Raw genomic sequence first — 14,944 nt, forward strand, 5'->3', positions numbered from 1 at the left:
GTCTGATTGCTCGGCGGGGACACCGAACGTAGCCACCCCTCCCCAGGCAGCAGCCCCCATGTGGCGACAGACCTTTATTCACACTAGAGTACAGGGTGGCCCGGCAGTCAGCTGAAAAAGAACGTGGAACGCTTCACCTGGTCCAAGTCAAAGGTCCCTGCAGAGCAGAGGGAGACTGTGGGTAGGCTCTGGGGGCCCCACCCCCAGCCCACAGGGGTGGCCACCCCGCCGGGGTCCCACCTGTCGGAGGCACAGACAGCAGAGTGTCCTTTAGTCTGGAGACCCACATGCTCTTGGAGGTTCTGAAGGCAAAGACAGGGTGGGGGTGAGGCCAGGGCAGCCTGGGGAAAGGACAGTAGCAGTGCGGGCGGGAGGGGGGACCTTACCTAGAATCGGAGCAGAACCGCTTGATGAGGAACCTGGACAGGTCATGGAGGATGGGCTGGCTGTGCAGTCTGACGAATTGCTCCCGGCAGACCTGGGGACCGGAAGCAGGGGCGGAGGGCATCAGCAGCCAGAAACCAGACCCAAGCGGCGTGGAGTGGGCTCCCCAGTCAAGTGGGGTGGGGAGGAGGCTGGGGATGCAAAGCCGCTAGTGGGCGCAGGGCCACACCTGGTTCATGACCCCGACGTCAGCCGCATGCGTCCAGAAGCAGTCGTGCACCGAGACGAAGGTCAGGCCCTTCCTGCAGCCAGAATGAGGGGCTCCTATAGAGGCGCTGCACCTCGAGGTCCCCTGCTCACAATCCACACCTCCCCCAACCCCCACCATTGACCCAGTTCTCACCTCAAGCCCCTTCCCACCACTCAATGATGCCCACCCTCCTCCTGCCTGCACCCCTGCATGCTCCAGCGGCTGTCTGTGTGCACACCCCGCTCAGCGGGTAGGTGACAAGTTCTCCTCTCAGGAAGATGCCTCTTTGCCACCAACCCCCAGCTGCTGCCTGATTCTCAGCTCCCTGTAGGGGGCTGCTGATGCTGGGCCCTGGTCCACCACAGGGCTCCATCCCAGGGTAGCCACCCAAGGGGAGGGGAGGTCAGTAACACAAAACTCCAGTGGACACCAGGCTCAGAACAGCCACACCACCATGTGAGCAGCTGTTCCTAACAACCGTCAATACTTCCCACCAGGTCAGAGGAGCTCAGGATAAACCAGACACCTTTGCCCGAACCTAGAATGTCCATGCACGTTGGGGGACCCTCAGAGGGCCAGCTTCACACTCAGAGCCCCTCCCCTACACTCCCACACGAGGACCCTGACCAGCACACCTGTAACAGTGCAGGGCGGTGAGCATCATGTGTGTGGAGTCCAGTGAGTGGATGAAGTTGGGTGGGAAGCCATTCTTCTGCTTCAGTGTGTTGGGCTTCCTGGGGGCGAGCAGGGTACACAGTCAGGACTCAGAGCCTGGCCACAGCCTGGGCCCCGCCCATCCCTACCCGGGTGGCCTCCTGCATGTCTGCCCGTGCCCACACTCACTGGTTGGTGTCCACGCTGCTGCTGAACGTGAGGCTCTGGAGCCCGCCTTTTATCTGCAGGGTTGGCATGGGGACACAGAGGTTGAGTCCTGCCCTGCTCAGTGGGGGTGGGCGTGGGGGACGGCACGTACCATGACCTTGGAGTCTCGGTGGTAGGGCTGGATGATGGGGACGCCCAGGGGCGTGATCCACTCCACAGCTGAGCCCGTGAGTGAGATGAGCCGGGCACTCTCAGTCAGCCAGCGCTGCGGGGACGGGCACCAGGTCAGCAGGGCTGGGTCTGGGGCCACAGCCCGGGGCAGGGGGAGGATGAGGCCTCACCTGGATGGACCGGGTGCCAGAGAACATCTCCTGGAGGCTGTTGAACACCTGGCGCACAAGGTAGTGAGATGCCTCCCACACGAACTCCTGGAGAAGGGTAGGGTGGATAGGGTTCAGGGTCCCTCACAGGAAGTCCCCCTGCACGCAGGGGGTGGGCTTGCTCTAGGGACCCCGCAAGTGGCAGAGCCAAGCCCCTCCGTCAGGACTACCTACTGCTGGATGCGCACCTGGGGGAAGTCCTCGAGCTCCCGGAGGCGCCTCTCGATCTGCAGGCGGCCACCGTAGCGGGTGACGCCGTACACCACGGTCATCACTGTCTGCTTGACCACCTTGCGGCTAATGAAGCCCTCCAGCACCTGGGCCACCCGCACTCCCTGCTTGGCATCCTGCCTGCGGAATACCTCCACCTGCAGAGGCAGTGGGCGGGGCCACCCACCCAGAGGTGGAAGTCTCCTCTCCTCTTGGGGGTCACCCCCTCTGCCTCCCGGGAACCCTACTCACGGCCTGGTATGGTGACAGCTGGTGGCCATGGGGTCCAGCATCCAGACCCTGGTGGGTTTGGGGGATCAGGGCACACGGGGGTGGGGGGGTCATGGCGCCTACCTGTGCAGCTACCTCACTGTACACGTCCTGTGGCAGGTCAGAGGGCGACAGGTTGACAGAGGTGGCCCCCGTGCTGTCCCGGCCCAGGGCAGCATAGTGCTGGAGGCCATTACAGGAGCCGTCCTGGGCAGGGGGTGGACAGTGACAAGACTGGGTGAGGTGGGCCAATGTCCGCAGTGGGGGGCTGGGGCTCCTGTTTCCCCAGCTCTGCTTAAGCAAGACCGCCCTGGACCCGCACACTGACAGGCAGCCAGGAACCTCTGCAACAGGGAACTGAGGCACAGAGAAGCCCTACCCGGGAACACCAGCCAGTGCAGAGTGGACACCATGCCATCCCTCAGCTCCTTAGCCTGAGGAAACTTTGGCCGAGCCCATGAGGGCTGGGCGTGCTCCACAGCAGGGTCCCCCAGCTTACCTGGTGAACCGGAAAGTGGGAGATGTAGGTGGTAGGGTCGGGGGAATGCACCACCTGGGCAATCTCCATGCAGCAGGCCAGGGTTTGCCAGGGCTCATCTGCTTCCATCCACCACTTCCGGCCCTGTGGGAGGCAGTGGGCAGGGTGAGGCCAGGCCCACGGTCTCCAGGCCCCACCCAGTGGGGTCAGAGCCAGCCTGGGAGTACTTCCTGGGCACAAGCAGCAGCTGGTTGGGCCCAGGTGGTAGAAGACATAGGAGGCCCTGGAGGCATGGAGAGGACCAGAGCAATGGACCAGGGAGGGGACCGGCCTGGAGAGAGGGCCACAGTGGTATGAGAGGTGGCAGTGCTGTCCACGGCCCAAGACAGAGAAAAGGCCAGCAGGAGAGTGCCAGGAAAGAAGCAAGGCTGGGGGTGCCTGCAGGGTTCTGAGGTGGGTGCGGGGGCGGCGGGGCACGCCCGATGGTGAGGGGTCAGAGCCCACCGTCATGGGTCGTTCAGCTGAGTCCAGGATGTCCTCCATCACCGCGTCTGCGTAGTCGCGGCGTGTCTGTAGTGACTCGCGCTTCTTGAGCCCTGTGAGGTTGATCAGGTGGATCTTGAGCCAGTCGAGGCCATGGGGGCCAAGTGGACGGCCCTGGGCAAACTCCAGCAGCGCGCGGGCCAGGTCACTGCCAAGGTGGTTGAAGTGTGGTGAACAGGGGTAGGTACGGCCTCGGAAGTCCATGTTATGCGGCAGCCAGAAGACGTGGTTCCGCAGATGCTGGGCCAGCGACAGACGGTAGAGTGCATCTGCGCGTAGGCTCTGCATCTCCCGTGCCACCTTCAGCCGCCGTGCCAGCTCCCGCCGCATCTCCGCCTTGTCAGCGGGTGAGGCCTCGGGCAGCAGGCAGCCCTTGGGGGTCTGGCGGCCCTCGGGGGGCCGGGGGGCCTCAGTGGGTGGGGCGGGCACGCCCAGGCGGGGGCAGCCCTTGTCCCTGAAGAGGTCAAGCACCAGGTCGAGCACGCGCCCATTGACGCGCCAAGCACAGTTGCCCAGCTGAGTGAGGGCATCCAGAGCGCCGTGCAGCTCGGCGGGTGGGCAGCGCTCCAGCAGGAGCTGGTGCTGCTGGGTGCCCTCCAAGGACCGCATCATCTTGGTGGGGCTCAGTAGGAAGGCGCCTGAGTGTGGTGACGTCCAGGGGAGGGGCGGGCACAGCATGGGCACCTCCGTGGACTCGAAGATCAGCGTGCGCTCCGCCGCTGTCTCCTGCAGCTGTGTGAAGGCTGGGTGTGGCTTCAGGATCCCGATCTGGAGGCAGGATAGGCCAAGAGGTCAGGATGCACTGTGAGGCAGCGAAGGAAGACACCAGGGTCCCCTCAGATGCCAGGACCCTGAGTCCAGGTCCTCAGGGTCTGGAGCCACAGCAGGATCCCAGAGCCCCACAGCCCCTAGGGTGCCCCCTCCCCCTTCCAGCACAGAGGAGCACCATCAGAGAAGTACCTGGCGGAAACTGCGGAAAGAATACACATGGTAGAGCACAGGGATGAGTGTGCTGGGGCCCCGGGGTGCTGCCAGGCTGCTGGGCATCTGCACGGCTCGCACCAGCACCTCTGCCAGCTGCTTGCCCAGCTGCACCAGCACAGACACAGGCCAGGGCTGCTCCGGGGGGGCCTCAGGCACGCCCAGCGCTTCCCAGTGCTGGCGAGGCAGGCAGGGCTCTGCTACCTGCGGGTGGGAGGGTGGTTCAGAGACCTGAGAGTCCAGATGCAGACCTAAAGACCCCGGCTCAGCCCCTGGCAACGAGCAGGGTTAGGTGAGGAAACTTAGGTGGAGTCTGGGGGCCAATCTGGCCACCCCAGGCATGGAGGGGGAGGGGGAGGGGACCTCTGCTTGAGGCCTGGGGCACCCGGCCCGGGCTCCCCAGAGCTCCTCGCCCGGGCTCCCCCTGCTCAGGCTCCCTGGCCTCACCTGGGTGTCCGAGGCCAGCAGGTGCAGGTACTCGAAGTAGCGCTGCTCTAGCTCTTCCACCTGGTTCCTGAGCCGCTTCCTCTTCAACACACGCAAGCCCAGCTCGTGCGCCAGGAAGAGAAGCGACTCGCCATGTGGGGGCAGCGCCTGCAGGGTCTGAGGGGCAGCCCCGGAGGACAGCACCATAAGCCCCATGCTCCATCGGGACCACCTGACCCACCCCCTGGCCCCTGCAGGAGCGCTCCTCCCACAGCCCCCCAGCCTATAGCAGTGGCCCCGCCCCCTCCTGGTGTGCACACCTGCAGCAGCAGCCCCACTAATTCCTTCTCACTGAGCAGGCACAGGTAGGGGAAGAGGGATGGGCGGCCTTCTGCGGCAGCGCGGGCCTCACTCTCCTTGGTCTCCTGCAGCTCCAGGGACAGCACCGACTCCCATTCGGCACGCAAGGCCGCCAGGGTCTTCCGCTGGCGATTGGAGGGGACAGGGCAGGGTTGTACAAGGAGTCACTACTGTGCCCAGGCAACCTGGCCCAGCCTGGTGGTAGAGGTCCTGGCTCAGAGAGAGGACCTAGTAGGACGGGTGCTGGGATGAACCCTGCCCAGCGGACACCCAGCTCAGCAGGCAGGAGCACCCCCAGCCCCTTACCGCCTGCAGGACCTCCTTGGTCAGGAGCGGGGCCTTCTCCACGGACTCCACGGTGACAGTGGTGGCCATCTCCACGCCAAGCTGCTGTCGGAAGAGGCCCTGCAGTTCCTTCAGGGACAAGTGCAGCTTCGGGTAGGACACAGAGGGGTCCTGCCGGGGCAACAGGCTGCCAGTGAGGCCCCGCTGCTGACCTCTCCACCCACCAGAGTAGAGCAGCGTCTCCCTGGCCTGGGGTGGGGGTGGGGGAGGTGCCAGAGACAGTGTGAGGCCCCGGATGCTGCTGTTTTCTCCTCCAACTTGCAACTGTGTGACCCTTCTAAAGATAGGTACACTAAAGATAGAAAACCCAAAATGTACATCCACACAAAGACTGGTCCACAGACAGCCACAGGAGCCTGGTTTATGGTGATCGAGTGTCCACCAAGGGATGATGGATAAACACCACGTGGTCCCTCCACACATGGGCATCCCTCAGCTGTGAAAAAAGAAGCTCAGACACTCGCTACCACCTGACGCTGAGAACATGATGCTCAGTGAGAGAAACAGACACAGGACACACGGGGTGTGATTCCACTGATGGGAAACGTTCAGAACAGGCCGATCCACACAGGGAGTGGGTTCCATGTTGGCAGGGGAGAGGGTAGGAGGTGACCACTGATGGGGATGGGCTTCCTTTCAGGGTTATGGAATGTTCTGGAGGTAGAGATCAATGTACTAAAAACAACCCACTGGATTATACTTTAAAAGGTGAACTGCAGGTCAGGAGAAGTCTGTCCCAGTAAAAAAAGAAAACTCCTTGCGTCGCCCCAGGGATCTGGGTGTTACGCTCTCCTCCACCCTGGGAGGTGGCTTTACCTCATGCGCCCTGTGCCGCCTGCAGCATTAGCTGTGCAGTTTCAGGTGGGTACACTGGCCCTGCAATACCCCTATGCTGTGCCTAGGGTGCGTCTCCATGTGGAAACCAAATATGGCAGGGTGTGGGCCCCCCAGGACAGGGCAGCCTCCCATCCACCAGCATGGGGTGGGGGGGCCAGTGCTGCCAGGAGAAACAAGGGGAGGGGCCGAGGCGCCCAGTGACCACCCGCCCCCTTCAGGTTCCCAGATGCAGGCCAGCTCACCTTGGCGTAGATCTCCTGGAGCAGTGGCGAGGTGTTGACCTGGGGTGGGGGCGGGGGTGGCGGCTGGGGGCTGAAGGCCGGTCTGGCCTTGCGCACAGCACGCAGGAGCTCCTCCCGCTCCTCTGCGCTCAGGGGCACGGCTGAGAAGAGCCCCTGCAGCGAAAGCCCGTCCTGCTCCATCTGCTTCAGGCACCTGAGGGCACACACACCCAGCTATTAGCACCAGCGGGGAGCCCCTGGGGTCCCACCCCAGCTCCACCACCGCCCCCTGCCCACCTTCGGATGGTGCCGGCATCCTGGTCCAGGCGCCCCATGCACTGCAGGGCGGCTGCATAGGACAGCAGGTCCGGGGCCAGGCCGGCATCTTTCAGCATGAAGAACACGTACATCAGCTCTTTGAAGGAGCCCTGGGGGGACCAAGCTGGGTGAGAGCCTGCAAGGGGGGTACGGGGGTGGGGGGGGCACGCCTGCTCCTTCCCCCAATTACCCCACCACAGGCCTCCCAGACAACTCAGCCAGCACCTTCCCCTTGGCCCTGAGGATCTAGGAGAAGTGCCACAGAGATGGGCATTGCCTGTGCCCTGCCCTGGGGCCTGCTCCCTGTCTGAGAGCTGGGTCTACACCCAGGACAGATGGGCCGGGGGCTGCTCAGTGTGGTGGTCACTGGGCACGCTAACCAGAGCTCAGTTTCATACCCAGTTTGGCAGCAGCAGGAGGCTGGTGCAGCTGAAGGAGATTGGCAAGGTCACAGAGAGCTCCATTGGACACGCTGGTCTAGAAGCAGCCCATCTCTCCTGCCTTTCTAAACTCACAGGACTGTCACCACCACCAGGAAAACACGCACAGACCCTGCACAGCATCCCCCCGCCCCCAGTGCCGAAGCCCTGGGCAACAGCCTTCACAGCTCCCAAAACCCAGCAGGGCTCCCCGTTCTGCAAATAGGAAAGCCAAGGCCCAGAGGGGAGGGGAAGGGTGTGGATCGAGGGGAGCACATGGCAGAAACAGGAGGGCCGCCTGACACATCCACCTGGAGCCTGAGCAGAGGGCCTTGTCTGGAACAGGTACTGTATACACGCTGGACGCTGTATGGCACTCAAGGCAGAGGTCAGGGAGACAGAGACACGCCTGAGGGACATAGCTGCCCAGGAGCCGGCAGAGGCAGGAAGGAAGGATGGGATGCAGGGAGGGGGGCCTGTCTCACCCTGACCTTGAACGTCAGGCCTCTGGGACTAACAGAAAATGAGCGTCTACTGCTGGAAGCCTCCCAGATGGTTCAGGTGTTCTGGGGCCCCAGAAAGCTTGTCTAATCAGAAACCTGCCGCCCTGACAGAACTCTCCGCTGGCAGATGCCAGAGGGCCAGCACCGCAGGAAAGGAGACTGACGCCTGGAACTGAGCAGGCCTCCCACAAAGACAACGCAGGAAACCCCCTGTGACTGTTGCCGTGGAGACCCTGGCGCCTCCCAGTGCTGCCAGGCTGCTCTGGGCCCCATTCTGTGCGTGAGTCAGCACAGCTGAGGCCCTGTTGAGAACCTGCCTCCCCAGAGCTGCACCCGCACTCGCCTCCCTCCTTCACCGCACTAAGACTTTCTCCGATGCTCCTCAGATGAGGGTGCAGACGCACAACAGGGAGGGTGCTGGGGAAGCTGTCTCCACAAGGGTGCTTAGGCAACTCTCCTCAGCAGTCACAGGTCAGAGAAGTCACAAGTGAAAAGAGCACTTCCCTTGAGGGAAGTGGCTAAAGCTGCACCCAGAGGGAAATTCACAGCTGGGGATGGCTGCACCATAACGTTCTCGTCCCAGACAGGAGCATCGAGGAGGCTGCCCTGAGAAGGGCCTACAGTGCCCCGTGCACCAGAGCCCTGGCTGAGTAACCACACAGGAATGCTGTCTTCTGGCCGTTTTGTCATTCTCACATTTTCCATCGAGGGCCACGTGTGACTTATAATTAACAAGTCTCAAGAATTGTTAAATGGCCACTTAAGAAAAGATGCTCAACATCACTATTAAAGAATGCAAATCAAAACTACAATGAGGTATCACCTCACACCAGTCAGAATGCCATCATCAAAAACTCTCTACAAATAATAAATGCTGGAGAGAATGTGGAGAAAAGGGAACCCTCTCAACCTGTTGGTGAAAATGAAAATTGATATAGCCACTGTAGAGAGTGGTATGGAGATTCCTTAAACAACTAGGAATAAACTACCATATGACCCAACAATCCCACTATGGGGCATATACCCCAAGAGAGCCACAATTCTAAAAGACACATGTAACTCAATGTTCACTGCATTCTAAGTCACTTCAGTTGTGTCAGACACTTTGAGACCCCACAGACTGTAGCCCGCCATGGGAGCAAAGAATACTGGAGTGGGTTGCCATTTCCTCCTCCAGGGAAATCTTCCTGACCCAGTGATCGAACCCACGTCTCTTATGTCTCCTGCACTGGCAGGCGGGTTCTTTACCACAAGTGCCACCTGGGAAGCACCCAAGATGTGGTACATATATACAATCGAATTCTACTCAGTCATAAAAAAAGAACAAATTTTGAAAAGTCAGTCCAAATGAGGTGGATGAACCTAGAGCCTGTTATACAGAGTGAAGTGAGTCAGGAAGTGAAAAACAAATATCGGTATTAATGCATACATATGGAATCTAGAAAAATGGTGCTCATGAACCTAACTGTGGGGAACAAGTGAAGACGCAGATACAGAGAACAGACTTGTGGACACGGGGTAGGGGGAAGGTGAGGGCTGGACGAAGGGAGAAAGCAGCAGCGACATATATACACGATCGTGTGTGAAACAGACACTGGCAATAAGTTGCTATGTGATGCAAGGAGCCAAACTGTGCGCTCTGTGATGACTGAGAGGGGTGGGGGGAGGGGGAGGTTCACAAGCGAGGGGTATTTGTATAATTATGGCTGATTTGCGTTGTTGTACAGAAGAAACCAAGACAGCATTGTAAAGCAATTTTCCTCCAATTAAAAAATAAATCAATGAAGAAGGAAATGACAACCCACTTTAGTATTCTTGCCTGGAAAATCCCATAGACAGAGGAGTCAATGGGCTACAGTCCACAAGGTCACAAAGAATCAGATAGGACTTAGCGACTAAACAACAACAAAAAGAGTAGATATAACTGATTCGCTGTGCTACCTAACACAACACTGTAAATCAACTATACTCCAATAAATTAAAAAAAAAATCTAAAAAAAAAAACCTGTCAGAATAATAAAAACTGAAGGCCTGACTCCTGGGGCTGAGAGACCAGAGTTGTGATCTAGGTGCCCCGGGTTGGCTCCCGCCTCCGACCCCAGCCCCTTACCTGGCGAGCCCAGCCAAGCATGACGGTGTTGTACATGGGGAGTGTGAGCAGCTGCTGCTGTGGGGCCCGGCTGTGCTGTGCAACCAGCACGTGGTGGGCCAGGGGCAGGTGGCCCGTGAGCAGGCAGCACTCCAGGAAGGCCAGGAGCTTCTGGCGCTGGCCCTCCAGCCGGGATTCGGAGCCCTCATCTGCCTCCTGGCTCAGCCTCTGAGGGGCCTCCTGCAGCAGCCGGGCCAGCTGCTCCTCCCAGGGGCTCTGCGGCCTCTTGCGCTCCCACTGCTGCAGCTGGCCCGCCAGCTTCCTGCTCAGCAGCCGCGGCTCCATGCGCAGACGCTTCTCCCAGGTCGGCTTCTCCATCTTCGGCAGCTTCCCCTCCAGATGCTGCCAGCGCTTCTCTATCAGCTGCTGATCCTTGTCCAGCTTCTGCACCCAGTGGCTGCTGAGCACGGGAGCAGCCCCTTCAGCCCCCACTGGGGCCTGCCTGGGGGGCCAGATGCCACCAGCCTCCGGGGCCTGAGCCATGGCCACCCTCTTCACCGTCACCTCCTCTGCCGTGCCCTCAGCCTGCAGTTGCCGCACCCGTGCCTTGAGCACTGTGGGGAGAGAGATGTCAGGGGACCCCGCTGTCAGGAGTGGGGATCAGTCCTGGGTGTGTGTCTGCTCACCACCAAATGCACAGGTCTGCCTGGGCTGCTCAAACCCAGCCCCGAAGGAGCTCCTGGAGTTGCCCACCACCTGCTCCTCGACATCCTCCCACCCCGGCAGCTCTGTCCTTCCCAGGGCTCTCTCCCTCCAGGTCTAGCCAGTCAGCGCCTCCTTGGGGCTCTGCCTTCAAAATCTACCCACAGCCCCTGCCTCCTTGAATCCCTGCCTCCCTTTCCTGTCGCCACTCCAGCTGTAATGCACATGCACAAGCGTTCACAGCCACAGCCCACCCCTGCCCTGTGCTGCTTCACAGCCAGCTCTCATGACCCTATGGGGTTTGGAGCCATTGAGTTGGTGAACAGGGATCGACCTCACCCAGGGAACACAGGGTTCCTGAGTGCCCCATCCCACTAGCAGATCCATGCATCACCCTGTTGTGAGTTTTCCCATCTGATACACCTTATTTCGTACACATATTCGTGATATATACATATACAACGGCCAATACTGGAACTCACTTCTGCACAAACTTCGCCGATCAGACAAATTTTCTCCAAAAGGCACATTACAGTCCCCTGGAGCTGAGGGGCTCAAGATGGTCCTGCAGCACCATGCCCGGGGCCATTTTAAACAGCTAAACCACCAACACACAGCACAAAATGCAAACACAGGGCACTAGATATACCCTGAAAAGGACGCCTACTGACAGAGTGTCACCCAGCTCCACCTCAGCTGAGAAGGTGTGCGCTGACTGGGGTTTCAGGTAAAGTTCAGCTGGTAGGAGATTCTGCAAACACAGAATCCGCGAATGTGAGGACCAATGGTACTTGTCTCCTGCCTGTGCCTCTCTCACTGTAACATCAGCCCAGACACAGGAGGGCTGGTCTGGAGCAGAAACACAGCAACAAGAAAGGCACAGCCCCCGCCTCAGTGGATGGAAAGTCAGCAGACACTTTCTGAACGTGCAGATGGTCAGTGGCAAAGTGCCACAAAGGGCACGAGGTGGCCACATCTGAACCCCCTGGGGGGTGACCGGGGACAAGTAGGTGCACTGATCCCGCTGGCAGAAGCCAAGGACGCTTGCAGAGGCCACAGGGCTCTGAGGCCCTCAATGGGGGTGGAGAGGGAATTCTGCCAGAAAGGATACAGCTGGAGGGTCGAGACTAGGGAGTGACATGAAGTGATCACATTTTCACACCCTGGGCTTTGCCTTAAAATAATGAGGTGGGTGAGAAATCAAAGAAGGTTGCTCTTAAAGCTGGTAGGACCTGTGGCTTCACTTCTGCACGTTTGGGATTTTCTGAAATCAGGCTTTTCTTTTTAAAGGCTCCCCCATCCCACTCCTGGCTGCTGGCCACTCACTGGATGTGGGGCAGGAGGGAAGCAGGAGGCATTGGACACCTGAGAGGGAGGGGACAGTGATGCCCCCAGCTCGCTCTGGAGATGCCAGGACCTGGCTGTCCATCCCCAGTGACAAAGACCACCAGCAGGCCCTATCAGGCGCCAAGTCCAGGAAGTTGAGCCAGGACCACTGAAGTCCGGCATGTCACAGGGCAAAACCCAGCTCTGCACACAGCAGTCCAGTCTCTCCAGCCACAATTTAGGCTTCAAGTCTCTCATCTATTAGGACTTCCTTGAGAGTTCAGTTGGTAAAGAATCTGCCTGTAATGCAGGAGACCCCGGTTTGATTCCTGGGTCAGGAAGATCCCTCAGAGAAGAGATAGGTTACCCACTCCAGTATTCTTGGGCTTCCCTTGTGGCTCAGCTGGTAAAGAATCTGCCTGCAATGTGGGAGACCTGGGTTCGATGATGCCCTGGAGAAGGGAAAGGCTACCCACTCCAGTATTCTGGCCTGGAGAATTCCATGGACTGCATAGTCCATGGGGTCTCAAAGAGTCCAACCCAACAGAGCAACTTTCACTTCATTCTCTCATCTGGAAAGTGGGAGCCCCTGGTGGGTTTGGGAAGACAAGGGAACTATAAGAGCTCACTGCACACAGCATTCACTTCACAGTGGCAAAAAGGGGGCCCGTGGACCACTAGAGAGCAGGACCCAGTGAGTTACCCCATCTTGCAGACTGACAACCCTTCTCAATGGGGTGGAACCAAGGAACCTTGGAGGAACGAAGGAGGTGGCTCCCAGGAGTGTGGTCGGCGGGGTGACAGTGAGAAAGGAGCATCAGGACCAGTGCCCTGGAATCAGGCTCACCCTCCAGCAGTTCCGCGTGGCCGCAGCCCTTCCGGCGGTCCTGCTCACAAGCGCTGGCAGACAAGCTCCTCTTTCGGCCCCAGACGCCACCAAGGGTCCCTGAGGGAGAGACCAGGGAGGCTGAGGCGGGTGGGTGTCAGGGCTGGGGCGGGGAGGGCCGTCGCAGGGTCAGGAATCGCAGGATCCGGGGCAAAGGAACCCTGAAGACCGTGCAACTGTCAGTGGTCACCCGTCTCAAAGGAAATACCACAGGGTAAGGGAAAAAGGAAACTGGGGCCTGAGTTCGAAGATAAATGGTTCCGCGAACTAAGGCACAGACAGTTCAAAGGTTAAAAACTCTAATTCGTAAATAGTGGGTCATGGGACTCCAAAAGAACCCAGGAATCAAAGGTCAAAGTGCACCGACGACCCCGGTCCGTAGAGTGGCCCAAGGGCGACTGAAAGCGGGATACAGTCACTCGGTTCGGCAGAATCGCCAAAGCAAGTCAGCTGGATCCCTGGGGTCGAGAAGCCAAAAGTCACGGCGGCGGGTGAGGGGGCAGAGCAGCGGTCCCGGCGTCATCCCCGGGCCTCCCCTGCGTTACCTTCTTCGGCCAGGAAGCAGGGGTGGCCCTTCGGCCACAGGGCCCTCCGAAGCCCCGCCGCCCCGCGGCCACAGCGCAGCGCCGACATGCCGCCTGCACGCGGGACCACCGCGCCACTGCAACGCGCCTGCGCCGCCTGCGCCCGCCGGGAGTTGTAGTTCCGCTGCCTACGGCGGCCGCGAAGAGACCACAAACCGGGAAGGCACCAGGGGAACCACAACTCCCAGGAGGCAGCGGGCCCTGAAGGGTGGGGCATGAGCCGGTAGTGCCCGCTGATTGGCTGTTCCCTGTCCAGGAGGGGCGGGACAGAGCCGTTGCTTGGGCAACACTCTAAGCCATCTTTGGGAGGACCCGGAACCTGAGTTTTGTTGTTATTTCTGTTTAAAGCGGTGGTTTCCAACGTTTTTGCCACCAGGGAGCGGTTTCGAAGACATTTTTTCCATCGGGGCGGAGGAGGAGGAAGATGGGTTGGGTTTTCCTCACTACTTACCTCTTTCTGTGTAGCTGGGTTCCCAACAGACCACAACGGGCAGGAGTAGTGGCCCAGGGGGTTGGGGACCCCTGGTTTAAGGAATAGTCCCCGAATAATTGGGCTTCTTAGGTGGCTCAGTGGTAAAGACTCCACCTGCCAATGCAGGAGACACGGGTTCCATCCCCGGGTGGGGACGTTCCCCTGGAGGAGGAAATGGCCACCCACTCCAGTATTCTTACCTGGAAAATTCCATGGACAGAGGAGTCTGGGGGCCTTACAGTCCACGGAGTCGCAAAGAGTCAGGCATGACTGAGCACTCACGCATGCCAAATAATTAGGACAGCATTCCGCAATTTACAAATTCCTGTCCATCTTCATTGATCCAATGATAGCTTTGGGGAGGTAACTATTACTATCTCCAGTTTATCGGGAGGAAACTGAGGTTCAGAAGGTAAATAAAGTTGCCCAAAGACACATCACGAATATCAGAGACACTGGAATGACCCCAGGCCCATCTGACTCCAAGTCCCAAAGCCAAGGATGAGCTGCATCACGGTGTTTCCTAAACTTTACCCTTATACACTCTTTCTGGCCTCTGTTTACCCACTAGTTTCCAAGGCCAGAAGTGGAGTGGGATGGGAAGAGCAATGATAATTGGAATAAAATACTCCCTGGAGCCTGAAACGTCTCCGCCCTAGTCTCCAGACAGATCCCACTCAGGGGTGAGCAAGCCAGAGCTTTAGAATCAGACCTGAAAGGTATGCCCCACCTTATCATTCGGGTGGAGAAACTGAGGTCAGGGGAGGGAGTGTCTATTCTGGGATCAGCTGGTATGTGAAGGATGATAATAGGAATAAGTGGTGTAACTTCCCTTCAAGCTGCAATCCTATCTAATACAAAAGCCTTGAGGCAAGAACAATTGTGGATAAACTGTTGGAATTGGAGCAGTGTTTGGGAGAGAGATGGTTGTTGTTCAGTTGCTATGTTGTGTCCCACTCTTTCTGACATGGACTGCATCACACCAGCCTCCCCTGTGATGCTATCTAACCAACTCATTCTCTGTCACTCCTTCCTGTCTCCAATCTTTCCCAGCATCAGGGTCTTTTCCAATGTCACCTCTTTGCATCAGGTGTCTGAGGTGTCGGAGCTTCAGCTTCAGCATCAGTGCTTCCAAAGA

The 14,944-nt window shown here is 59.0% G+C and overlaps 1 protein-coding gene across 2 annotated transcripts; it reads right to left on the bottom strand.

Moving 5' to 3' along the window:
- Positions 1-61: 61 nt before the first annotated feature.
- On the bottom strand, positions 62-13,475 carry POLRMT (RNA polymerase mitochondrial). Of its 2 annotated transcripts, XM_055552648.1 has the most exons (21): positions 13,296-13,475; positions 12,712-12,810; positions 9,858-10,450; positions 6,805-6,935; positions 6,529-6,721; positions 5,411-5,560; positions 5,065-5,229; positions 4,766-4,921; positions 4,298-4,522; positions 3,299-4,105; positions 2,816-2,938; positions 2,401-2,523; positions 2,025-2,204; positions 1,798-1,884; positions 1,608-1,721; positions 1,478-1,530; positions 1,270-1,368; positions 614-686; positions 387-478; positions 241-302; positions 62-157 (listed from the first exon to the last, which is right to left on the bottom strand). In XM_055552648.1, exons 1-21 carry the CDS (start codon positions 13,381-13,383, stop codon positions 108-110), a joined length of 3,663 nt encoding a protein of 1,220 aa, XP_055408623.1. In that variant the 5' UTR covers positions 13,384-13,475; the 3' UTR covers positions 62-107. The 2 variants fall into 2 exon arrangements, with proteins under 2 accessions (XP_055408623.1, XP_055408630.1); XM_055552655.1 differs by lacking the exon at positions 13,296-13,475 and having other exon boundaries at positions 12,617-12,755.
- Positions 13,476-14,944: the final 1,469 nt, after the last annotated feature.

This window comes from Bubalus kerabau, chromosome 1, assembly GCF_029407905.1.
Source record: "Bubalus kerabau isolate K-KA32 ecotype Philippines breed swamp buffalo chromosome 1, PCC_UOA_SB_1v2, whole genome shotgun sequence".
Classification (NCBI taxonomy): domain Eukaryota; kingdom Metazoa; phylum Chordata; class Mammalia; order Artiodactyla; family Bovidae; genus Bubalus; species Bubalus kerabau.